General features: G+C 32.8%; 4 protein-coding genes across 5 annotated transcripts in view; all 4 read right to left on the bottom strand.

Annotated features, from left to right (window-relative positions):
• LOC143073071 (protein mono-ADP-ribosyltransferase PARP14-like) overlaps window positions 1-27570 on the bottom strand; it is a 125410-nt gene that overhangs the window by 46517 nt on the left and 51323 nt on the right. Inside the window, exons 21-22 of one of the 2 annotated variants that reach the window (XM_076248321.1) lie at window positions 26609-26786; window positions 25519-26334 (exon numbers count right to left, since the gene is read on the bottom strand). The exons of the other annotated variant lie outside the window; for it this stretch is intronic. Of the exons in view, the coding sequence (XP_076104436.1) occupies window positions 26045-26334; window positions 26609-26786 (468 nt within the window). The 3' untranslated portion in view covers window positions 25519-26044. Of the gene's footprint in view, window positions 1-25518; window positions 26335-26608; window positions 26787-27570 lie in introns of those variants that run through there. 2 annotated transcript variants of the gene reach the window in all.
• Window positions 981-18816, bottom strand: LOC143073072 (protein mono-ADP-ribosyltransferase PARP15-like). Its single transcript, XM_076248323.1, has 3 exons — window positions 18669-18816; window positions 2364-2541; window positions 981-2091 (listed from the first exon to the last, which is right to left on the bottom strand). Exons 1-3 carry the CDS (start codon window positions 18804-18806, stop codon window positions 1802-1804), a joined length of 606 nt encoding a protein of 201 aa, XP_076104438.1. The 5' UTR covers window positions 18807-18816; the 3' UTR covers window positions 981-1801.
• On the bottom strand, window positions 3832-13371 carry LOC143070937 (protein mono-ADP-ribosyltransferase PARP14-like). The gene is made up of 5 exons (XM_076245038.1): window positions 13120-13371; window positions 7424-7609; window positions 5006-5420; window positions 4165-4324; window positions 3832-3844 (listed from the first exon to the last, which is right to left on the bottom strand). The coding sequence occupies exons 1-5, from the start codon at window positions 13369-13371 to the stop codon at window positions 3832-3834; spliced, it is 1026 nt and encodes a 341-aa protein (XP_076101153.1).
• LOC143073073 (uncharacterized) lies at window positions 19357-22034 on the bottom strand. Its single transcript, XM_076248325.1, has 2 exons — window positions 21856-22034; window positions 19357-19759 (listed from the first exon to the last, which is right to left on the bottom strand). The coding sequence occupies exons 1-2, from the start codon at window positions 22003-22005 to the stop codon at window positions 19568-19570; spliced, it is 342 nt and encodes a 113-aa protein (XP_076104440.1). The 5' UTR covers window positions 22006-22034; the 3' UTR covers window positions 19357-19567.

Here is a 27570-nt window from a genome sequence, read left to right on the forward strand (position 1 = left end):
AATATAACTGTCAAAAAAGGAGTTTTTATTAAATCTAAAATCTAGGTACATGTTAAGTTTCAGCATATCAAAGAACCCCAAGAATTCAATTCTTGTTGAAATCAAAAAAAGTTTAATTTTGGACCCCGATTTGGACCAACTTGAAAACTGGGCCCATAATCAAAAATCTAAGTACATGTTTAGATTCAGCATATCAAAGAACACCAAGAATTCAATTTTTGTTAAAATCAAACTAAGTTTAACTTTGGACCCTTTGGACCTTAACAATATACACCAATTTGAAAACGGGACCAAAAATTAAGAATCTTCATACACAGTTAGATTCGATTCGGCATATCAAAGGACCCCAATAATTCAATTTTTGATGAAATCAAACAAAGTTTAATTTTGGACCCATGGGGGCCACTAATTCTTAAACTAATGGGACCAAAACTCCTAAAATCAATCCAAACCTTCCTTTTATGGTCATAAACCTTGTGTTAAATTTCATAGATTTCTATTTACTTAAACTAAAATTATGGTGCGAAAACCAAGAAAACTGCTTATTTGGGCCCTTTTTGGCCCCTAATTCCTAAACTGTTGGGACCTCAACTCCCAAAATCACTTCTAACTTTCCTTTTGTGTTCATAAACCTTTGTATTTTAATTTCATAGATTTCTATTTACTTATACTAAAGTTATTATGCGAAAACCAAGAAAAATGCTTATTTGGGCCCTTTTTTTGGCCCCTTATTCCTAAACTGTTGGGACCAAAACTCCCAAAATCAATCCCAACCTTCCTTTTGTGGTCATAAACCTTGTGTTTAAATTTCATAGATTTCTATTAACTTAAACTAAAGTTATAGTGTGAAAACCAATGTGTCTTGGGACAATGACGACAACAATGACGACAACGACGCCGACGTCATACCAATATACTGGACCTGTAAAATATTTTACTGAATGGTAAAATACACCTGAAAAAAATCACTGTATCATATGTTTACAACATACTTTTTATTGACTGAAAGGTAATTATTACAAATAAATATGAGTTTAACCACAAATTAAAATACACATAATTCATAGAAATTTCAAAGAAAGTAAAATTTTGTACATTGTTCCATGCTACAAATTTTAATGCAAACTGTCAGGGCTCTGACACCAATTAATAGATTGTCTATAATTAATATTTTTTACACACTTTTAACAGTGGAAAGAGTTCTGTTGTTGAAAGCTATGATTTGTTTGATTAGCCATTCAATTATAATGAAATTAGATAAGTATGAAACTGTCTTTGAATATACAGCAAATTAACACATTTCTTTAGCTGCTGCAAAAACTTAAAAAGTATAAATCAAGTACACCTAAACACAAAACCGAAATATGTTACTAGTTACAGAAGTAAGAACTGGTACATTTCATAGAGTAGAAAACATGATTTTAGTAAGGAAAGCAGCTTAAAAATGTACAAATATACAATCTGACCCTCTGCTGTTGTTTTTTATTTGGTCGGGTTGTTGTCTCTTTGACACATTCCCCATTTCCATTCTCAATTTTAATCACATGAGTACTGGTTAAATATTTCCACAAAAAATAAAGCAAATGCATGCATGATGATAAAGCTTTTATGAAATTGATGAAATTATCAAAATGTCAAAACTTCATTACAAATGGAATTCATCCAATTATAGCTATACAGTAAACATTCTTTAATGAAATTTCAAAAGGGTCCAATTATAGTAAATATAAACTTCATGAAATTTTGCTTTATACTTTCAAATATAATTTATGGAATTGGGCTTACACATAGTAACTCTATATCATTTAAACACAATGAGATATTCAGGATAAGCCTGTGTATCATGGAATATAACAAAGATGCCAGGACTCTGAGGATTGTCAACGACACTGTCATATAAAATATGGCCACCAGCAGCTCCTGGTTTAGGTGGTGGTACTTTCATGCCACCCTGTCCTTTGGTGAATTCTCCCACTAAAACTTTACACATGTACATCCTCCTGTTACCATTGGGATCTGGACGAGCATACTGGGCTTGTGCAGAATACGTTGGATTGACAGCAAAGTAAACGCCATTACCATATGCCACAGCTAAAAAAAAGTGATAAATTCTTTCATTTTACGTTATTTTAGCAATTGCAATGCAGGTAGATTTTTTAGTAGTAACAACTGTGGATCATTTGAAAACAAATTAAAAAAAAGTGCTGAGTATGAAAAAGGTAGATATTGGAACAAAAAAACCTATAATATTTCATTTGAATAAATCCAAAACAAATTTAAAGAGGAAATGCAGCAACAACAAAAAATAATTCAAAAGATTTGGATCTCTTCATGTAAATTTGCTTTTTGTTGTTTTTTATTACCATTCTTTCCACAATAGCTTCTGTTAAATCCATAAGTGTTGATGCTATCGACTGCTTCCATGGCTGTACCATGCCAAAGATTACGTTCATTATTAGTTCCTGTAGTATTTGTAGAATCCATCGACTTTTTCTTAGCTACATATTGTTGCTGTAAAGTTCTATTCTGTATTTTCTCCATCTAAAAAGATGTAATAAAATCTTACACTTATCTCCATAAGACAAATAAACATTCATTATTATTTGTTGATATTTAACTGCCTTTACTAGTTTATGTTAAAGGTTACTGTACATGTTTCAATAATATAAAGCTATATATGCCTTTATTTACATTTAATTAAATTGTATGTACGTTTCAGTTGAATCCTTATTTTTTATTGGCTGACATATATATGCATCAATCGCAAGACTTCATATTCGTACTTTATTTATGTATCAAATACACAGCTTTTACCACCATATAATTATAAAAAGAAACATTCAATTCTTATAATTTAATTTGTATGCCACATCAATGAAATTAAAAGTTATAATAAGCTTTTTGTTTGTTTTTCAAAGCATTCATAGCTGTTGTATTTTATACAGAAACATGAATATTGAATGCCTTGCAGTTGCTATTAGCCAAAAATTAACACAGAGGTATGTCTTGATTTTTTTTTAATTTCGATAATACAAATGACCATGACGGAGGGGACGGGTCCAAATAATGTCCATGGAAATGAAATGTCCCAATGCTAATACAACTGCATACTAAACATCATTGACCTACCACTAGTGGTTTCCCATAAACCAACCTAATCACAAACTAATACATGAAAACTTAAGCAAAAGTTTCAAAGTCAATAGACCATAACTGAGGGGATGGGTCCAAAAAATGTCCATGGAAATGAGATATGCCAATGCATGCTAATACAACTGCATACCAACTATCATTAACTTACCACTAGTGGTTCCCCATAAACTGACCTAATCACAAACTAATACGTGAAAACTAAGCAAAAGTTTCAAAGTCAATAGACTATAACTGAGGTTCAAGGGCCAAATAATGTCCACAGTAATGAGATGTGCCATACTAATACAACTACATCCCAAATATGTTTCACCATAAACTAGACCTTATCACAAACTAATACATTGTTGACACCACCATTTCAGCCACCGCCAGAAACAACATACCTATGTCTCACTTTTTGACTCCGTCAAACGAGATAAAAATTACAGATTCTAATCAATGAAACAATGGGTCAAGTAAAAACCTTTCTGATGAGTACTAGTGGTTACAACAGAGAAGGCGAAAATTAAATTTTTATTTTTTACTAAAAGCACTTGTGGATATTTTTGTGCATAACTTCAGATATTATTTTTTTGTGTGTGCTATCTAGGTTTATTAGTCAACCTCTGAAAATTTGTAGTCTACTCATCCACAAAATATTTAATTAAGATTTTTTGGTTATTTTTTGAACTTTGAAAATCACCCTTGACAACTTATCAGACAATAGTTAAAAGGATGTAAGCTGCTATTGTTTTAAACTTTTTATCAGATTTTTAACCATGTAGTGCCAATAAGAATTTTGCAATTTAGCCCACTTTCCCCTATTTTTCATTAAAAATTGTATTGCACTTTTAATAGGTGAAAAAGGCCTACAAGTACATTAAATAATGCTAGTAGATACATTTGTCATAAAATACAACTGTTATAGATTAAAATTGACATTGCGTCATCTCTGCAATGATTTTCTTTTTTCAAGATGAAAAAATTAGTTGGTATAAAGGGGAGATAATTTTGAAGATGTAGTATCCTAACAGTAATAACTTAACAATGCTGTTATAGTTTCCTGCCATATTAGTTTGGAAATCTTTTACCACATCTTGGTATTCTTTATCAGCAGGTTGTAATGTAACAATCTTTATATTCTCATTTTGATCCATGGCTGCCCAGTTAGATGGCATATCAAAACCAGAACCTGCAATCATACATAAAACTTATTACATGCAATACTTTTAATTATTCTGCTTTTACCTGTAAAATGATTTTGTTTTCTTTAATGTTTATTTTGAAAGAAAAAAAATAGTTCACTAGATTTTTTTTAATTTACCCTAAATTTGAAATATTTCTTCATTCATTCACAATACGCAATGCTAATATTAGTCAAGTGTTGAAAGAGGTATCATGGCAAGCCTACCACTACTTGTACTTCAATTACAGAAACAAGATGTAGGGGACTCAGATTTGAAAATCCCTGCCACATTATGAATTCTTGACGTCAAGCAGCTGAACAAATAGACATTCTTATGACAGTAGAAATGAAGAAAAGTGTAACAAAAATAATACATTTTTTTATTATTTAAATATTGAAAAATTAAAATTGTCAGTATACAGAAAGTAAGTATCTGACAAATCATAAGAGTACCATGTTATAAGTCACCAATTCCAAACTACTGACAAAACTGAAGAAGCCATTCTGTTCAATTGTTCCTAAGAACATTGTGTATGAAATATTTGTTGAACAAAAGGAAAACAGGATGGACAGAGTAATTGCAATATGGTCCTCACTCCTGAAGGTTGGTTAAATAATTATTAAAAGTGTACAGAATATGCATTTATCTCAATAAATTCCCATGTTTAAACTGATATCCATATTTACCTGTCATTTTAGACTTTCTGAGGACAGCCACAGTATCAGATGGATCATCCTCAAGATATTCCTCATAATTAGTAAAATCCACAATATACTTATTTCCACTGTTATCCAGGAAAAATGCCTGTGGTTCATTGTTTTTTAATGCTTGTTCTAAAAGTAGATTAACTTCTGGGGGATACTCCTCCAGTTTTTGCCCAGTATCTTCTACAGAAATAAAATACCACTGCACCATGTCTTTTACTAACTTAGCATGTTGTTGTTTCTGTTTCTGTCTTTCAATGTCACGTAAGATTTTGTGGACCTCATCCATTGCCTCTGACAGATTTTCTATTAAACCTCTGACTTTGATAAGACCTATTCTCTTATTAATATCTATCTCTACTTCACATGTTTCTTCTAACTTCATAATTTTAGCTTCCTACATATAAGAAAACATTACATATTTAAGTTTGATATTATACCACAGTGACAGTATTAGAAGGCTGTTTCAGAGTTAAGAGAAAATGGGGTTAGGAGGTCTTTCTTTTTTAACTTGAATGAAATGAGTATTCATGGATACATTCTACAAAATAAATGAATAATAAAAGGTAATGAAGATTTTCTTTATTTGAAAATTTTACAAAAAAATAAAAACAATTTTTAAATGGGTGCATGAACTTGAAATTTTTTTTCTATCATGCTTTGATTTAATCCACCATTTTCTACATAAGAAAATGCCTGTACCAAGTCAAGTATGGCAGTTGTTATCCTTTCGTTTGATATGTTTAAGTTTTTGATTCTGCCATTTGAATAGGGACTTTCTGTTTTGTATTTCCCTCCAAGATCAATCTTTTTTTATTTTACTTTTTTCGTATATAACCAATGTAAGTCACCAACTAGTTGGACAGATCAGATAAAGGATGAGATTAAAGATGTAATGCAATATAATTTGATGTAGAGAATTTTAAAACCATTTTTTCAAATCAAATAACATGACTGTGTTGATAAGTCTTTAGTTTTTTATGTTGTGTCTTGTGTACTATTATTAGTCTGTTTGTCTTTTTATTTTTTAGCCATGGCTCTGTCATTTTATTTTTTATCTATGAGTTTGACTCTCCTTCTTGTATCTTTTGTCCCTCTTATGCAACTATCATATGTATTTTGTCTAAGAGATATATGATCCAAAAACATTAGCCGAGTATATATATCATCAATTTACTGCATCAGCAAAATAGGCATGCAAAATTACATCTATCTTTTTAAAGTCTTGTATATTTATGACACTTAAAAACAGATAATTCTAAATAAATACTTTATAAGAATTAAAATTATTAAACTTTGTGAGTTTTAAAAATTAGTTTTTCAACAGAATTTAATTTGCTAATTTCTACATCTTTTCTCCTCTGCTGGAAAGTTGTCTCATTGGCAATCAAACCATATCTTCTTAATTGATTGTTAAGGCGGGAGTCAAAATCTCTCGCTTTTTAGACCCCTTCCGTCCCTCCCGTTAAAATTTGAAATCTTCCGCGTTTTGAAAATATCAACCTCGAAAAGTTTTCAGTAGAAATTTTTGTTTACAAAATTGATACTGACAGAGAAAAAGTCTGAGAAACTCGAAATTGATATTGGAAAAATTCAAGAAAAACGGAAGTTTCCTGTAACTGTTTTTGATGTCAAAAGGTAAATAGCCACGAGTTATCTATGAAGGGGTTAAGGATTAGACTGTATATATACAGCAATAAAAGAGTATTGGCAATCACCTGGTGATCAACTAGCAAGTTTAAGACACATGCCTGGATGATTAAAAGTGAAATACTGACAATGTATTAACTTATGTTGTACAAACAACGACTTCAATTTGATGCTGTTAAAAACATTGAACAGTTATATTACTTAACCTCAAAGACAAATGTCTTAATGAACTTAAATATGATATGTATGCCTACTACACTTGTTGCAAAGCTGACTATGGTGACCCTAATGACTTGACCAAACATATTTAGATAGCAAACCCACCAAAAAGCTCACAACTCTATCAATTCAACACCACTGTTCAGTAGTGGTACCAAAATTGACAATGTAGCTTAAGCAGAGATACTTTTTAACAACTATATATGATGGCTGATCACTTTATCTTGAACTTTATATATAATAAATAAATATTTGAAAACCCCTTATCTTCCATTTCTATCAAGTAAAAATGGCTATGGAGTTATAGAATCATTAACAAAAAAGGAAAAATATGCAGTTTAAACACCAAAAATCATTGTGTACGTCGATAAAAGTTCTCCAGTTATGAGGCACAAACTCCAGCTGAAATTTTTCAAATCTCCAGTTGTGGCTTGACAACTCTGTCACATGTCTGTAATTTTATATTTATCAAATTTGGTAAGCCTTAAGAAAATCTTGTACAAAGCCATTGTCCTAATTAATAAACCTCACCTGATCTTTTGAGAGATCTTTAATAACTGGATCATCTATAACTTTTTCTTTATAATCATCGATCAAGCTCTCTTCTAACGATCGTAGCGCTGAATCTGCATCATTCTGTTTCTTGGCATAAACAACAAGATTCAGAACAGACTTACTGACTTTCCATTGCTTTGTAGATACTGCTTTTTTTTTCTCCTAAAAAACATGTTTGTACTTGCTTAACCTTGATATAGGTTATTAAAGGGGAAAATGTAAGGGGTTTAACACTTTTTTTTATGCCCTACCTACCAATTTTTTTTTAGTTTGGAACAGAATTGTACTTGCTTTCACCCTTGTTAATCACAAATCAAAATATAATGTGGTGTCCAACCCTCCTATACATTTTTTATATATAAGCCCTAAAGTATTTTTAAACCAGCTCACTGGAAACCATCTTTTCTTACATGAACTTGTGAATTATAGCAGTTGATGGTTCTAAAATGAACCTTTGGTAACTCTTTTTATATGAAAGCATTTCCACAAGACTTTCTGTTAATTTTCTGGAGGTCACCAATACTAAATCAGTACTAAATTCATTCATAGAAGACCTGTGTCAGTACAATATTCATTCATAGAAGACCTGTGTCAGTACAATATTCATTCATAGAAGACCTGTGTCAGTACCATATTCATTCATAGAAGACCTGTGTCAGTACAATATTCATTCATAGAAGACCTGTGTCAGTACAATATTCATTCATAGAAGACCTGTGTCAGTACCATATTCATTCATAGAAGACCTGTGTCAATATTCATTCATAGAAGACCTGTGTCAGTACAATATTCATTCATAGAAGACCCGTGTCAGTACCATATTCATTCATAGAAGACCTGTGTCAGTACAATATTCATTCATAAAAGACCTGTGTAAATACAATATTCATTCATAGAAGACCTGTGTCAGTACAATATTCATTCATAGAAGACCTGTGTCAGTACCATATTCATTCAAAGACGACATGTGTCAGTACAAAATTCATTCATAGAAGACCTGTGTCAGTACCATATTCATTCATAGAAGACCTGTGTCAGTACAATACTCATTCATCGAAGACCTGTGTCAGTACAATATTCAGTCATAGAAGACCTGTGTCAGTATAATATTCATTCATAGAAGACCTGTGTCAGTACCATATTCATTCATAGAAGACCTGTGTCAGTACAATATTCATTCATAGAAGACCTGTGTCAGTACAATATTCATTCATAGAAGACATGTGTCAGTACAATATTCATTCATAGAAGACCTGTGTCAGTACAATATTCATTCATAGAAGACCCGTGTCAGTACCATATTCATTCATAGAAGACCTGTGTCAGTATAATATTCATTCATAGAAAACCCGTGTCAGTACCATATTCATTCATAGAAGACCTGTGTCAGTACAATATTCATTCATAAAAGACCTGTGTAAATACAATATTCATTCATAGAAGACCTGTGTCAGTACAATATTCATTCATAGAAGACCTGTGTCAGTACCATATTCATTCAAAGACGACATGTGTCAGTACAAAATTCATTCATAGAAGACCTGTGTCAGTACCATATTCATTCATAGAAGACCTGTGTCAGTACAATACTCATTCATCGAAGACCTGTGTCAGTACAATATTCAGTCATAGAAGACCTGTGTCAGTATAATATTCATTCATAGAAGACCTGTGTCAGTACCATATTCATTCATAGAAGACCTGTGTCAGTACAATATTCATTCATAGAAGACCTGTGTCAGTACAATATTCATTCATAGAAGACATGTGTCAGTACAATATTCATTCATAGAAGACCTGTGTCAGTACAATATTCATTCATAGAAGACCCGTGTCAGTACCATATTCATTCATAGAAGACCTGTGTCAGTATAATATTCATTCATAGAAAACCCGTGTCAGTACCATATTCATTCATAGAAGACCTGTGTCAGTACAATATTCATTCATAAAAGACCTGTGTAAATACAATATTCATTCATAGAAGACCTGTGTCAGTACAATATTCATTCATAGAAGACCTGTGTCAGTACCATATTCATTCAAAGACGACATGTGTCAGTACAAAATTCATTCATAGAAGACCTGTGTCAGTACCATATTCATTCATAGAAGACCTGTGTCAGTACAATATTCATTCATCGAAGACCTGTGTCAGTACAATATTCAGTCATAGAAGACCTGTGTCAGTTTAATATTCATTCATAGAAGACCTGTGTCAGTACCATATTCATTCATAGAAGACCTGTGTCAGTACAATATTCATTCATAGAAGACCTGTGTCAGTACAATATTCATTCATAGAAGACATGTGTCAGTACAATATTCATTCATAGAAGACCTGTGTCAGTACAATATTCATTCATAGAAGACCCGTGTCAGTACCATATTCATTCATAGAAGACCTGTGTCAGTATAATATTCATTCATAGAAGACCTGTGTCAGTACAATATTCATTCATAGAAGACCCGTGTCAGTACCATATTCATTCATAGAAGACCTGTATCAGTACAATATTCATTCATAAAAGACCTGTGTCAATACAATATTCATTCATAGAAGACCTGTGTCAGTACAATATTCATTCATAGAAGACCTGTGTCAGTACCATATTCATTCAAAGACGACATGTGTCAGTACAAAATTTATTCATAGAAGACCTGTGTCAGTACCATATTCATTCATAGAAGACCTGTGTCAATACAATATTCATTCATAGAAGACCTGTGTCAGTACAATATTCAGTCATAGAAGACCTGTGTCAGTATAATATTCATTCATAGAAGACCTGTGTCAGTACCATATTCATTCATAGAAGACCTGTGTCAGTACAATATTCATTCATAGAAGACCTGTGTCAGTACAATATTCATTCATAGAAGACCTGTGTCAGTACAATATTCATTCATAGAAGACCCGTGTCAGTACCATATTCATTCATAGAAGACCTGTGTCAGTATAATATTCATTCATAGAAGACCTGTGTCAGTTGAGATGTGTAGCTATGGTGACAAATATATTGTACTGAATTGGTTGATATGGACAATATGCAGATTCGAGTTCATTCGAGGTCAAAAGATGAAACTATATTCTCATTTTATTGAATATAAACTTATTAATAAAAAAGATGTTTTAAAAGGACAAGCACAAATGTAAATGAATTGATTGATTGTTTTTTGGTGTTGAACGTCACTTTAAGAACTTTTAACTATTTCGCACGGGCCATTTATATATTGGCGTAGGAAGCTGGAAGAATTGTTTTATTAAACTTTGTGGAAGTAATGCACCTTGTCGTATTGCTTATTATATAATTAACGTATTTTATTGCATGTCATATACTGTATTTGTTGAATTTCTCACATAGTAATAATATGATTTATGAACTTCCATTATGGTTTTTTATTATTACTTCCTTCACCGGAGGCCAACAAAAGTAACAACGGATATCCTGACAAGAAAACCCCGGAACTTTACAATATAAACCCAAACCACTGAACCATGAAAATGAGGTCAAGGTCAGACGACACCTGCCAGCTAGACATTACTGAAAAATTATTACACCAGGGTTTTCGATATCACAAACTGGTCAAAACATTTACTAAATTTTATCACCGGTATAAGGAAATAATTCGTAAATATAACTCAACATGCAGACATCTTATACGTTCAGGTATTTCACATCCAAAATTTTATGGAAATATTCTTTATAAAGCACAAAAATGTCAGTATTCTCCTCAGAAACTAACAAAACCTTTAAATAGACTTATTAAAAGGGGATATAGTTACGATACTGTTGTCAGGTCATTAAAGATTGCATATTTTGGATTTAACATTGATTCACTGATAGGGTCTTTGCATCGGAACTAAACACATTTATTTCTAAAAAAACAGTTGTTGGCATGACACGGGTTATGTTCTTATCATATATTTTATGATAGTATGATACTAAACCCCTAACGGGAGGGATTGTACCTGATATTCATATGATGAAGACATAATCTTTCAATCAGTTTAATTGAGGTCTGGAGCTGGCATGTCAGTTAACTGCTAGTAGTCTGTTGTTATTTATGTATTATTGTCATTTTATTTATTTTCTTTTGTTACATCTTTTGACATCAGACTCGGACTTCTCTTGAACTGAATTTTAATGTGCGTATTGTTATTCTTTTACTTTTCTACATTGGCTAGAGGTATAGGGGGAGGGTTGAGATCTCATAAACATGTTTAACCCCGCCGCAATTTTGCGCCTGTCCCAAGTCAGGAGCCTCTGGCCTTTGTTAGTCTTGTATGATTTTAAATTTTAGTTTCTTGTGTATAATTCGGAGTTTAGTATGACGTCCATTATCACTGTACTATTATGCATATTTTAGGGGCCAGCTGAAGGACACCTACGCTCTCGCTACATTGAAGACCCATTGGTTGCCTTCGGCTGTTGTTTGCTCTATGGTCGGGTGGTTGTCGCTTTGACATACTCACCATTTCCTTTCTCAATTTTATATACACCTTACAATCATTCCAAACACTAAATATAGTAGATCTACTGTATACAGTATAAGAATAAATTGCTTCGATGAGCGCAGCTGGATACGATCCCAGATGTTCAACCCTGACACAATATTCGCGCTTGATACATGTCTGAATTTGGATTGTAATTTTAAAAATATTTGACACATAACAAGTTTCTGACACAATACCTACCTTAAATACAGTGTATCCACTGCTCAGCTGGTTCTATCATCAGGTGGATGCTCGCCTCGACTGGTACGGTGCTGTCCACGACAATTTCAAGGGGTGCGCCGACTGAGTTGATCAGTCTCAGCCAGGAACCAGCTAGCTCTTCCACTGCTTTTCTCTCTTCCTCAATACTCAACATGAGGCTTCCTCTGCCTGTTTCCCAACTTTTCCAACCAATCTGCTTCTTACTGGTCCAGATAGTCCTAGGGATCCCAAGGTTCTTCACATTGTTTGAGAAACAAAGCCCTCTACAGCCTACCTCCACTTGAAAATACCGTGTCCTCCAATTCTTCTCTTGGATGTCTGTTACCAATTCCTGGTACTAGGCAAGCTTTCTCTCTTGGCTTCTTCCGGTCTTGTTTCCCATGGCATTGTCAGCTCTACAAGAATGACATGTCTGCTGATTCTAGACCACAGCGCAAAGTTTAATCGGAGGGTTGTTGTTATAATCTCTCTTGGGAAGGTGGTCTTTCCCGCAACGTCGGCTTGCATCTCCCAGTCATTTGCTGTTGCTAGAATACCACTGGCTTTGCTGTGTGTGTTTTTTTATGACTCCGCTTCCTTTGATGAAGTTGATGAACTTTGGCCCCTTCTCAATCTTAGTTTTCTTCCTTTTCTGTGTGTCCAAGACTGCTGCTATTTCTCGAAGTACCTGATCATGACGTCATGTGTATCTACCATCCTTCAGAGCTGTCCTGTAAGACGACAAAACATGTTCTGGGTTTGTTGGCTTACCGCACAACTTACAACTAGGGTCTTCACTCAGTTTCCACATTGTAAGGTTTGTGGGTGGTGGTAGTACGTCGTATACTGATCTTAGTAAGAAGCTTCTCTTCTGGCCGTCCATTCTCCACATCTCATGCCAACTGATCTTTCTTTGTCTTGCCATTTCCCATTTCATATATTGCCCTTGTTGTTTCGTACTGACGGCTTTTACTTGTAGATCTTCTTTTCCACGACGAACTTCTTGCTGAACAAGTTCCCTTGTATGTCTTGTATCTGCTGACTGCCATAATGGTTGATGAATGTTGCCAAAACCAAGTCGCCCTGATGTTACCACTCCCACTATGTCTCTATGTCTTAATAAACTCTCTGCATCTTCAACGGCGCTCTTGGCCACCCATTTCCTTCCTGTTCTCACATCAACATTTGCCTCTTTCACCTTGTCATCTTTACTCTCTCTTAGCATTATAACTCGTCTAGTTTCGGTGACTTTAAACGTCCTCTGTAATAGAGGACACTGGTAGTGGTAGATGAAGTTTTGAACTGGTGCTGTACAAACCAATGCTGCTTAAACTCTTTGGGACCCCAAGCCATTTGCGTAAGTGTCTGTTGAACATCCTTTCTAAACTTTCAACCTTGGTTGGAGGTACTTCGTACATCAACAGAGGCCATGTTATCCTTGGTAATATTCCATGCTGGTAGCACCACGCTTTGTACTTCCCAGGTAAACAAGACTTTTCAATAATGTCCATCCAGTTTCCTGCCTGTGATACCATCTCATCTACGCTTTCTCTGTCGTTCAAATAGTCTCTAAACCACTTGCCCAAGCGTTTGACCGGTTTCTCCATGATTGTTGCAATGATGTCTCCTCCAATCCCGATCTTTCCGTCCTGCACATTTCCTTTCTTTAATACCAGACTCCTTGACTTTGGTGGCTAACACTTCATACGGTGCCCAGTCTATAAGCTCACCTAGATCTTGCAGCATCCACTTTTGCCATGCTGTTGTGTAGTCTGCAACTGTAAACCTCATTATAAAGTTGTTAAAATAGTGCCGAAGCATTTCTCTAATCTTGCCAGGTATGTTGTATTTCTCCAAGGTTAAGTCTACTAGCTTGTGTGGTATATGACAACGACGTGTTACCAATATACATATAAAACAGACCAAAACTTAACTATAAGCAATGACCCTTTAAAATTAGGTCAAGGTAAGATGCACCTGCCAGTTGGACATGTTCACCTTACAGTCCTTCCATACACCGAATATACTGGACCTATTGCTTATAGTATCTGAGATATGGACTTGACCACCAAAACGGATCAATTGAAAACTGTCTGACAGACATGAGAATCTTGTAAGATATGCACATACCAAATCTAGTTATCCTTTTACTTATTATAAGAGAGAAATTAACATTACATAAAATCTTAACTTTTTTCAAGAAGTCACTGAACCATAAAAATGAGGGCAAGGACAATGGACATGTGACAGAAGGAAACTTCGTAAAATGAGGAATCTATATACAAAGTATGTAGCTTTCAGGTCTTCCACCTTCTTAAATATAAAGCTTTTAAGAAGTAAGCTAATGCCGCCCCTGGACCACTATCCCTATGTCGTGCTTTTGCGCCAAAAATCATCATGGAAAATAATCTACCTTCTGCAAGGTCCTCCAGGAAACATTACTTTTGTCTTACTGTAACTAATGCTGATGTATAAAATTAATTATCGAGATTAAGCAACGGATGGCAATGGGGATGTATGCTGAGATGCAGTGGCTGGTACACACACACCCAAGCAGAAAAATTAGTATTTTCAGTCTATTTTTGTTTATTTTATTGGATTCATTTTCTTGCTTACAAATTATTAATGTCAGGCCAGGATTGCAAAAGCACAGTAACCTAATTTCTCAGACCTGAATTTATCTGGCAATATAATACCTCCTTGTGTTCCTGACCTACCTATGCATTTTTAGGATTATAAAAAATAAATTGGGCCTATAACATTAACGAACCACCCACTAAATGACAAATATCTAAGTTAGATTTCTATTACTTTTCACAGTTCTTTCATATTATTTCCTAAAAGAGCAATAAAGTTGTTATAATTTCTTAAAAACACATCTGGAAAAAGTTATTGGCCATGAATTGCTAGATTGAATTCACTGAGGTAAACACAGCTCAGATGGGGCAGTTTTTTAAAAAGTCCAGGTGCAAATATGGGATATAAAAATATGGTTGGTGCAATCGCGATTTCGGGCAGGATTTGGGCAAATGGGTTGGTTAATCAGTTTAAAGTTGGTGTAAAGATACACAGTTTTTGTATTGTATTGAAATAATTTATTTCAAAGAATGGCACATTTAAGTTTATTATACAAAAATATGGTTGTTCACAGAAACAAAATGGAAACTTAATGAGGCACAATAAAGTTACTCCCATACATTGCATTTTGCAAAGAAATTTCATTGAACCTAAATAATCCAGTTACAACAGTCTTCCTTACATATCACAGTCATTTATAATGGCTATTGTCTGAATTATCTAAGCATAAACATCAAGAGAAAATCAGAAATAATTATACATCATGACAATTTCAAACTGTAGAAGGAAAGTCTATCTGTCTGCATGGAGCATACAATTGTATCTTTTAGACTTAGCTAGTTTTGTCTTATTACCAAGAAAAAAAAATATCTATAATAATTATTGAATTTATAGATTACATTAAAATAATATAACTGTCAAAAAAGGAGTTTTTATCAAATCTAAAATCTAAGTACATGTTAAGTTTCAGCATATCAAAGAACCCCAAGAATTCAATTCTTGTTGAAATCAAACAAAGTTTAATTTTGGACCCCGATTTGGACCAACTTGAAAACTGGGCCCATAATCAAAAATCTAAGTGCATGTTTAGATTCAGCAAATCAAAGAACACCAAGAATTCAATTTTTGTTAAAATCAAACTAAGTTTAACTTTGGACCCTTTGGACCTTAATAATGTACACCAATTTGAAAACGGGACCAAAAATTAAGAATCTTCATACACAGTTAGATTCGGCATATCAAAGGACCCCAATAATTCAATGTTTGATGAAATCAAACAAAGTTTAATTTTGGACCCATTGGGCCACTAATTCTTAAACTAATGGGACTAAAACTCCCAAAATCAATCCAAACCTTCCTTTTATGGTCATAAACCTTGTGTTTAAATTTCATAGATTTCTATTGACTTAAACTAGAGTTATGGTGCGAAAACCAAGAAAAATGCTTATTTGGGCCCTTTTTTGGCCCCTAATTCCTAAACTGTTGGGACCTCAACTCCCAAAATCACTTCTAACCTTCCTTTTGTGTTCATAAACCTTTGTATTTAAATTTTATAGATTTCTATTTACTTATACTAAAGTTATTATGCGAAAACCAAAAAAAATGCTTATTTGGGCCCTTTTTTGGCCCCTTATTCCTAAACTGTTAGGACCAAAACTCCCAAAATCAATCCCAACCTTCCTTTTGTGGTCATAAACCTTGTGTTTAAATTTCATAGATTTCTATTAACTTAAACTAAAGGTATAGTGTGAAAACCAATGTGTCTTGGGACAATGACAACAACAACGACGACAACGACGCCGACGTCATACCAATATACGACCACAAAAAAATTTTGTGGTCGTATAAAAACCAACGCCTTACATCAATTTGTGTGTCAGTTTTCGTTTAGCTATTTGATGATAGGGACATGATAAACTGGACCGGTAAAATATTTTACTGAATGGTAAAATACACCTGAAAAAATCACTGTATCATATGTTTACAACATACTTTTTATTGACTGAAAGGTAATTATTACAAATAAATATGAGTTTAACCACAAATTAAAATACAGATAATTCATAGAAATTTCAAAGAAAATAAAATTTTGTACATTGTTCCATGCTACAAATTTTAATGCAAACTGTCAGGGCTCTGACACCAATTAATAGATCGTCTATAATTAATATTTTTTACACACTTTTAACAGTGGAAAGAGTTCTGTTGTTGAAAGCTATGATTTGTTTGATTAGCCATTTAATTATAATGAAATTAGATAAGTATGAAACTGTCTATGAATATACAGCAAATTAACACATTTCTTTAGCTGCTGCAAAAACTTAAAAAGTATAAATCAAGTACACCTAAACACAAAACCGAAATATGTTACTAGTTACAGAAGTAAGAACTGGTACATTTCATAGAGTAGAAAACATGATTTTAGTAAGGAAAGCAGCTTAAAAATGTACAAATATACAATCATATGAGTACTGGTTAAATATTTCCACAAAAAATAAAGCAAATGCATGCATGATGATAAAGATTTTATGAAATTGATGAAATTATCAAAATGTCAAAAAAATGTCATTACAAATGGAATTCATCCAATTATAGCTATATAGTAAACATTCTTTAATGAAATTTCAAAAGGGTCCAATTATAGTAAATATAAACTTCATGAAATTTTGCTTTATACTTTCAAATATAATTTATGGAATTGGGCTTACACATAGTAACTCTGTATCATTTAAACACAATGAGATATTCAGGATAAGCCTGTGTATCATGGAATATAACAAAGATGCCAGGACTCTGAGGATTGTCAACGACACTGTCATATAAAATATGGCCACCAGCAGCTCCTGGTTTAGGTGGTGGTACTTTCATGCCACCCTGTCCTTTGGTGAATTCTCCCACTAAAACTTTACACATGTACATCCTCCTGTTACCATTGGGATCTGGACGAGCATACTGGGCTTGTGCAGAATACGTTGGATTGACAGCAAAGTAAACGCCATTACCATATGCCACAGCTAAAAAAAAGTGATAAATTCTTTCACTTTACATTATTTTAGCAATTGCAATGCAGGTAGATTTATTAGTAGTAACTACTGTGGATCATTTGAAAACAGATTAAAAAAAAATGCTGAGTATGAAAAAGGTAGATATTGGCACATAAAAACCTATAATATTTCATTTGAATAAATCCAAAACAAATTTAAAGAGGAAATACAGCAACAACAAAAAATAGGACAAATTCAAAATTCAAAAGATTTGGATCTCTTCATGTAAATTTGCTTTTTGTTGTTTTTTAATTACCATTTTTTCCACAATAGCTTCTGTTAAATCCATAAGTGTTGATGCTATCGACTGCCTCCAAGGAGGTGCCGTGCCAAAGATTACGTTCATTATTAGTTCCTGTAGTATTTGTAGAATCCATGGACTTTTTCTTAGCTACATATTGTTGCTGTAAAGTTCTGTTTTGTATTTTCTCCATCTGAAAAGATTAAATAAAATCTTATATGTATCTCCATTAGATAAATCAAAATTACAGCGTTCACAGACAGTCATAACAACTGAGTAGATGAATTTGAATCACCATTTTTTCTTAAAAGACTTCACTTGTTGATCTTTTTTGTGCATGCATGTAAATTCAGAAAAATGATTTTTTTATGGATAATTATTCATCAACTTCTGAAAATATCTTCCCTTTCACAAAATATCTAATTAGATTTTGTTTTGGTGTTCTTAGAATTTTTGAAAATGCATTAGTAGATATATTTGTCTTTAAAAAAAAACTGTTATATAAGGATCTAAATGATGCTATGAAGATTAATTTAAAGATTTTAAACATTAAAATTGACAGTGCATCATCTATACAATGGCTTTTATTTTCACAATTGAAAACAAAAGTTGGCATAATGGGGAGATAATTTTTAAGACGTAGAATCCTAACTGTAATACCTTAACAATGCTGTTATAGTTTCCTGCCATATTTGTCTGAAAATCTTCAACCACATCTTGGTATTCTTTATCAGCAGGTTGTAATGTAACAATCTTTATATTCTCATTTTGATCCATGGCTGCCAAGTTAGATGGCATATCAAAACCAGAACCTACAATCATACATACAACTTATTACAATGCTATATATATATTAGTCAAGAGTTGAATGTATTATCATGGCAAGCCTACCACTACTCATACTTCAGTTACAGAAACAGGATGTAGGTGACTCAGATTTGAAAAGCCCTCCCACATTATAAATAGTTGATGCTAAGCAGCTGAACAAATAAACATTCTTATCAGTATAAATGAAGAATAGTGTGATTTTTTTTTTGTTTTTATTATTTAAATATTGAAAAATAAAAAATATCAGTATACAGTTTATGACAGATCTTAGGAGTACCATGTTACAAGTCACCAAATCCAAACTACAGACAAAACCGAAAAAAACATTCTGTTCAATTGTTTCTAAGAACAGCGTGTATGAAATATTTGTTGAAGAAGAGGAAAATAGGATGGACAGAGTAATGGAAATATGGTCCTCACTCCTGAAGGTTGGTTAAATAATTATTAAAAGTGTACAGAATATGTATCTATCCCCATGAATTCCCAGGTTTAAACTGGTATCCATATTTACCTGATTTTAGACTTTCTGAGGACAGCCACAGTATCCGATGGATCGTCCTCAGGATATTCCTCATAATTAATAAAATCCACAATATACTTATTTCCACTGTTATCCAGGAAGAATGCCTGTGGTTCATTGTTTTTAATGCTTGTTCTAAAAGTGGATTAACTTCTGCGGGATAATCCTCCAGTTTTTGCCCAGTATCTTCTACAGAAATAAAATACCACTGCTACATGTCTGCTACTAACTTAGCATGTTGTTGTTTCTGTTTCTGTCTGTCAATGTCACGTAGGATTTTGTGGACCTCATCCATTGCCTCTGACAGATTTTCTATTAAACCTCCGACTTTGATACGACCTATTCTCTTATTAATATCTATCTCTACTTCACATGTTTCTTCTAACTTCATAATTTTAGCTTCCTACATATAAGAAAACATTACATATTTAAGTTTGATATTATACCACAGTGACAGTATTAGAAGGCTGTGACAGAATTAAGAAAAAAGGGGGTTAGATGGTCTTTCTTTTTTAACTTGAATGAATGAGCAGTCATGGATACATTCTACAAAATAAATGAATAATAAAAGGTAATGAAGATTTTCTTTATTTGAAAATTTTACAAAAAAATAAAAACAATTCTGAAATGGTTGCATGAACTTGATTTTTTTTTTTTTTTTTTATTATGCCATTTGATTAGGGACTTTCTGGTTTGTATTTTCCTCGAAGAACAAATTTTTTATTTTACTTTTTTCGTATATAACCAATGTAAGTCACCAACTAGTTGGACAGATCAGATAAAGGATGAGATTAAAGATGTAATGCAATATAATTTGATGTAAATCTAATAGAGTATTTTCAAATCATTTTTTCAAATCAAATAACATGACTGTGTTGATAAGTCTTTAGTTTTTTATGTTGTGTCTTGTGTACTATTATTTGTCTGTTTGTCTTTTTAATTTTAGCCATGGCTCTGTCAGTTTATTTCCAATCTATGAGTTTGACTCTCCCTCTGGTATCTTTTGCCCCTCTTATGCAACTATCATATGTATTTTGTCTAAGTGATATATGATCCAAAAACATTAGGTGAACATATATATCATTAATTTACTGCATCAGCAATAAGCAAAATGCATGTCCTATACTAGTTATGCAAAATTACATCTATCTTTTTTTAAGTCTTGTATATTTATGACACTTAAAAAACAGATGATTCTAAATAAATGCTTTATAAGAATTAAAATTATTAAACTTTGTGAGTTTTAAAACTGGGGTTTTCAAACAGAATTTAATTTGCTAATTTCTGCATCATTTCTCCTCTGCTAGAAAGTTATCTCATTGGCAATCAAACCACATCTTCTTAATTTCATACATGTGATTCTTCCAGCAGGAGTCACAATCACCCGCTTTTGAGACCCTCTTCTGTCCCTCCCCTTAAAATTTGAAACCTTCCGCCTTTTGAAAATAAACTCATCCTAGATACCAGGACTAAATTTTGTATATACGCCAGACGCGCGTTTCGTCTACAAAAGACTCATCAGTGACGCTCGAATCCAAAAAAGTTAAAAAGGCCAAATAAAGTACGAAGTTGAAGAGCATTGAGGACCAAAATTGAAAATATCAACCTCAGAAAATTTTCAGTAGAAATTTTTGTTTACAAAATTGATACTGACAGAGAAAAAGTCTGAGAAACTAGAAATTGATATTGGAAAAGTTCGAGAAAAACGGAAGTTTCCTGGAACTGTTTTTGATGTCAAAAGGTAAATAGCCTCGAGTTATCTATGAAGGTTTTCAGGATTAGACTGTATATACAGCAATAAAAGAGTATTGCCAATCATCTGGTGATCAACTAGCAAGTTTAAGACACATGCCTGGATGATTAAAAGTGAAATACTGACAATGGATTAATTTAAGTTGTACAAACAACGACTTTAATTTGAAGCTGTTAAAAACATTGAACAGTTATATTACTTAACCTGAAAGACAAATGTCTTAATGAACTCAAATATGATATGTATGCCTACTACACTTTTTGCAAAGCTGACTATGGTGACCCTAATTACTTGACCAAACATTTAGACAGCGAACCCACCAGAAAGCTCAAAACTCTATCAATTCAACACCACTGTTCAGTAGTGGTACCAAACTTGACAATGTAGCTTAAGCAGAGATTCTTTTTACCAACTATATATGATGGCTAATCCCTTTATCTTGAACTTTATATATAATCAATAAATATTTGAAAAACCCTTATCTTCTATTTCTATCAAGTAAAAATGGCTATGGAGTTATAGAATCATTAACAAAAGAAAGAAAATGTGCAGTTTAAACACCAAAAATCATTGAGTACGTCAATAAAAATGTCGATAAAAAATCTCCAGTTATGAGGCCCAAGCTCCAGCTGAAATTTTCCAAACTCCAATTGTGGCTTGACAATTCTATAATTTTATATTTATTAAATTTGGTAAACCTTAAGAAAATCATGTACAAAGCCATTGTCCTAATTAATAAACCTCACCTGATCTTTTGAGAGATCTTTAATAACTGGATCCTCTATAACTTTTTCTTTATAATCATTGATCAAGCTCTCTTCTAACGATCGTAGCACTGAATCTGCATCATTCTGTTTCTTGGCATAAACAACCAGATTAAGAACAGAGCTTGGCATCTTCCTGACTTTCCATTGCTTTGTAGATACTGCTTAAATCCACAGAGGCAAATTGTTTTGTATATATGAGTGCTTGTTTTATTCGGATGTAGCGTCGTTATATTGTGTAATTAGAGACAATTATTATAACAGTCTTAGTTTTTATAAATTTGTCGACACAGAAATATGTCGCCTATCGACGGAACTCAGACAAAAATAAACTGATGGATAGTAACATTGCAAATTAATAAGTTTTTGGACTATGACCCATAGCGCTGGGCCTAATGATGGTCAACAAAATGAGATGTGGTGATATTAATGGAATTTTAAAGTGTAAAATTTTCTATCAAAAGAAGTTCTTATTAAACAAACTTATGCAGAAAACTTTAAAAAAAAAATGTCATTGATATATCACAGATAGTTTTTAAGCTAACTAAAGCAGACAACTTAATATCAGAAGATGCTTTCTAATTCAAAGTCAGTGGACCATGACCTACGGGAAAGTAATGCAGGTTTAAGGACATTGTTTGTTCGAACACAAGTAGCAGTTATCAATTTCAAAATCACTTGACCACGACCGAAGGGACAGGGCCTCAAACAAAAATGAACAGATAGTTAAGCAGATAGTTCTTGCGGTTTTTAATTTGTAAATTTTACTGTATTTCGTAACGTAGAGTTGTCGTTTTAGTGGTTATTTTAACATTGCATTATAAATTAAAGGTTCATAAAACCAAATTCAATCCAACATTTTGTCTTAAAATGGCCTTTACCAGGTTAGGAATATGACAGCTGTAATCTGCAGTCAGTTTCTTTGTTTGCTGGTGTTTCCTTTCGTTGAAGTTTAGTATTTCTGTTATTTTCCGACGTTACCCGAATGATTTTGTTGCTTAATATAATTATGACTATATTGCAGCGGTATTCTAATGCTGCCTTTGTTGGTAGCGTAGGTGTAAAATCAAGTTGTTCGGTGCTTATTTGTCATTCGGTTTGCGTGCCAGTTTACGAAATAAAGTTGACTTAAACACATTTGGAGATTTATTTCCCCCGAGGGTATCACAAGCCCGGTAGTCAGCACTTCTGTGTTGACTTGAGTTATCATTGATATGTTCATAATTATTATTTACTGTTCACAAAACTTTGAATTTGTGAAATACTAAGACTTTTCTACCTATGGAATAGATTACCTTAGCTGTATTTGGCAAAACGTTCAGGAATTTTTGTTCCTCAATGCGCTTCAAATTCGTACTTTATTTTAACATTTTTTTATTCTAGCGTCACTGATGAGTCTTTTGTAGACGAAACGCACGTCTGGCGTAAATATGAAATTTTAATCCTGGTATCCATGGATTTATGAGTTTTGAACAGCGGTATACTACTGTTGCCTTTATCTATGATGATAGATTTACAACCACAGGGGCGATGCTACTGCTTGTGGAGATTTATTCCTCCGAGAGTATCACAAGCCCGGTAGTCAGCACTTATGTGTTGACTTCAGTTATCATTGATATGTTCATAATTATGAATTAACTGTTCACATAATTTAGAATTTTTAAAATACTAAGGCTTTTTTACCTCAAGAATAGATAACCTTAGCTGTATTTGGCAAAACGTGGTATCTATGATGAGTTTATTTCTATAATTCATTGAGAACGTTTTGTTTTGAGAATAAGCAATTGTTTTGAGTTACTGTTACCAGGTAACTTTGAGTATAATATCGAAAACAACACATTTAATAATTTCTTGCGTCAGAATTGCTTTTCTGGATTTACCTTCATCAGGAATGCTCAAAGCCAAACATTAGAAATCCAAAGACGTACAAAAAATAGATGTTTATGAAAACACATGTACAGTGACTTGTTTTTTAAAGAGTTTCTCTGGCCCTATAGTACCTCCTCTTGTTCCTGACATTCTGGAGCATTTTTAGGATAACAGAAAATTCAAAGGCTTATACCATTAACAAAGTAATCTATATGATACTGACATCCATACAGATTTCTGCCGCATTTCACAATTTTTGTTTGTAAATTATCTTCTAAAAGAACAATAAAGGACGAGAGAGATCTTTACACTTACACACAAGTTATTGTCCAGAAGCTACAAAAATGCTAGTTTTGTCCCCTTAGCCTAAACTGTTAATACCATAACCCCCAACCTTCCTTTTGTGGTTTTAAACCTGGTGTTCAAATTTCATAGATTTCTATTTACTTATACTAAAGTTATTGTCCGGAAACCAAATGTCTTTGGACGACACTTACGACTCTTGACAATGTGATACCAATATATGACTGTAAAATGTTTTGCAGTTGTATAAAAAATCATTTGGAAAGAGTTTATTGGCCATGAATTGCTAGATTGACTCCCTGTTATAAATACAGCTCAGCTGGGGCAGCTCTTAATATATCTGGATGGTAATATGAGATATAATATATGTTTGGTGCAATCAGGACTTAGGCTGGATTGGGGCAAATGGGATGGGTTGGTCAGACCTGCCAACTTTTGAAAATCTCCATGGGGGATTTAGCGCACGACCAGATTTTTAAGGGTAACAATTTTAGCGACGTTTCTGTGTGCATTGTTTTTTACTCCTAAAATAGTCTAAGTTCTCTTCTTTTTTCTTTTGGTATACTTATGATGAGCTTGTAGGCCTTGATTTCTTTTATTTGCATGATTCTTGTACTATTAAATTATAAAATTGACAAAATAACTGAAGAATAGAGAAAAATGGCATTAAAAATAAAGGATTCAAAGTAGACCCCCCTTTTCCCCCTCCAAAGACCTTCTTATCTATGAACCTTGACTCAAAAGACCTAAAACTACATGTCCTAAAATTAGAAGGATGAAGACAGATTTTGATTTAGTCTTACTTATCACTTATGGTCTTATCAGTATCAATGAAAAAATGGATATCATTTGAGTTATCTTTCTTTGTATTCAGAGGTGCTCTTACCGGCGGAGGCTTATACAGTAACACAGTAGAAGTGAATACAAAATGGCGTCGATTTTAAATAAACAGACACACAACGTCTGGTTTCAAAAATTAAACGGATTTCAAGATAAACGATGTTTTCTTGAGAGTTCATTACAGTTCTCATCTTTCAATTAATTATGATTTTGTTGTAGAACTACGGCAAATGTTGCAAGTTGCGCTTGTATGATAAATTGATTAAAATTGAAAGGCTGTTTGACCAAATTTGTGTATACAAATTAATTTTGAGGACTGTTACGACCCATTAGGTAATCTGATTACATACAACCACTAATTATGACACCTGTTGTGACTGTTGATTAGCGGAGGGTCGTTAACTTGTCATAATATGTCCCCAGGTAAAATTATAGATTTTTTTTAAATTGATCAAATAAAACTTCAAAATCGGTAAACAATAATTTTTTCGGGTATATTTGGTGAAAATCGGGATTTTGACTAGTTTTACGATCCCGATATCGGGATTCAGGTTGAGGGATAAAAATCGGGATGATACCGCGAAAATCGGGATAGTTGGCAGGTCTGGTTGGTTGATCAGTTTAAAGTTGGTGTTAAGATCAAGATATTTTTATTAGAATAATTTATTTAAAACAATGGCACATTAATGTTTCTTATACAAAATATGGTTGTTCACAGAAATAACATGGGACCTAGATAAAGCACATTAAAGTTACTTAAACAAATAATTTTGGCAAAGAAATTTCATGGAACCTTAATAATGAAATTACAACAGTCTTCATAACATATCACAATCATGGCTATTGTCTAAATAATTAAAGCATAAAAATCAAGAGAAAATCAGAAGTTATCATACATAATGTCAATTTCATACTGTAGAGGGAAAGCCTATTTGAGTGCATGGAGGATAAGATTTGATCATTTAGATTATCTAGTATTGTCAAGTTTTACCAACTTGTGATAAAACTTTAATGAAATTTCTAATCCATTATTAATGAAATTATCAAAATGTCAAAACTTCTTACAATTCGAATTCATCTAACTATAGTAAGCATCGAAATTTTGCTTTTGAATTCCAATATAATTTATAGAATTGGGCTTACACATAGTAATGCTGTATCATTTAAACACAATGAGATATTCAGGATAAGCCTGTGTATCATGGAATATAACGACGATACCAGGACTCTGAGGATTGTCAACGACACTGTCATATAAAATATGGCCACCAGCAGCTCCTGGTTTAGGTGGTGGTACTTTCATGCCACCCTGTCCTTTTGTGTATTCTCCTACAAGAACTTTACACATATACATCCTCTTGTTACCATTAGGGTCAGGACGAGCATACTGGGCTTGAGCAGAATACGTTGGATTGACAGCAAAGTATACGCCATTACCATATGCAACCGCTGAAAAAAGTAATAAATTCTTTCACATTGTGGTTACTAACCTTATTGTATGTAGATTTGATATATGTATCTATCGTAGATCACTTGAAAATAAATCAAACAAGGTAATGACTGTTGAATATATACAAGAATGTTCACTGTAGATATTGATACAAAAAATTACAAAGAAATTTTGTTGAATAAATCAACAATAAAATAAAAGAGAGAAAAATCACAATGCAATATGAAAAATTCAATTAAAAGATATTAATTTTCTTTTAATGTTTTTAATTACCATTCTTTCCACAATAACTTCTGTTGAATCCATATGTATTAATGCTATCAACTGCCTCCATGGCTGTACCATGCCAAAGTTTTAGTTCGTTATTATTCCCTTTAGCATTTGTAGAATCCATGGACTTTTTCTTAGCTGCATATTGTTGCTGTAAAGTTCTGTTCTGTATTTTCTCCATCTAAATAGATAAAAATACAATCTTAAATTTATCTCCATATTAAGGTAAATCAAAATTACAGATGCTTAGAAAAAAAAACATGCAATGGGTCCAGTAAAATACCTTTCTAATAAGTAATAACAACAGAGTAGGTGAATTTGAATAACCAATTTTTACTTAAAGTACTCCACTTGATGATTTTTTTTGTGCATTACTTCAGAAAATTAAATTTAATGTGCGTTATCTTGGATAATAAGTCATCAACCTCTGAAAATATTCAATCTGCCTTTCAACAAAATATTATATTTTAGTTGTTATATTTAGAACTTTTAAAAATCCCCCTTGACCACCAATCAGACAATAGTTTTAAGGATGTTTGCTATTCAATGTTTTTTAACCTTTTTGTAAGATATTTGGACTCTAGTTTAACCTATGTAGTGCCAATTAGAATTTTTCTTGCTAAAACTCCTACTTTTCTTTTTTTAATTTCCTTACAGCTAGTTTAAGTAGCCATTTTTTCCCCAACAAATGTATACTTGACTTTATTTCAAATCACGTACCTGTCACTTTTATTTATTTTTAAGTTCCTTAATCTTAAACTTTTAATTTATAACAGTCTTTTAAAAAGCTTGTTATTTTGAAACAAAAAATCAAAGATCCTTTCTGTGACAACATTTCGATACATTTGTCTTTTAAAATACAACTGTTCTATAACGATTTTAATGATAAAATGTAGATAAATGTATTGATTTAAAGAGAAAAAGTGACAATGCATCATCTCTACAATAGCTTTCATTTTCACAAT

This window comes from Mytilus galloprovincialis, chromosome 4, assembly GCF_965363235.1.
Source record: "Mytilus galloprovincialis chromosome 4, xbMytGall1.hap1.1, whole genome shotgun sequence".
In the NCBI taxonomy this organism is placed as follows: domain Eukaryota; kingdom Metazoa; phylum Mollusca; class Bivalvia; order Mytilida; family Mytilidae; genus Mytilus; species Mytilus galloprovincialis.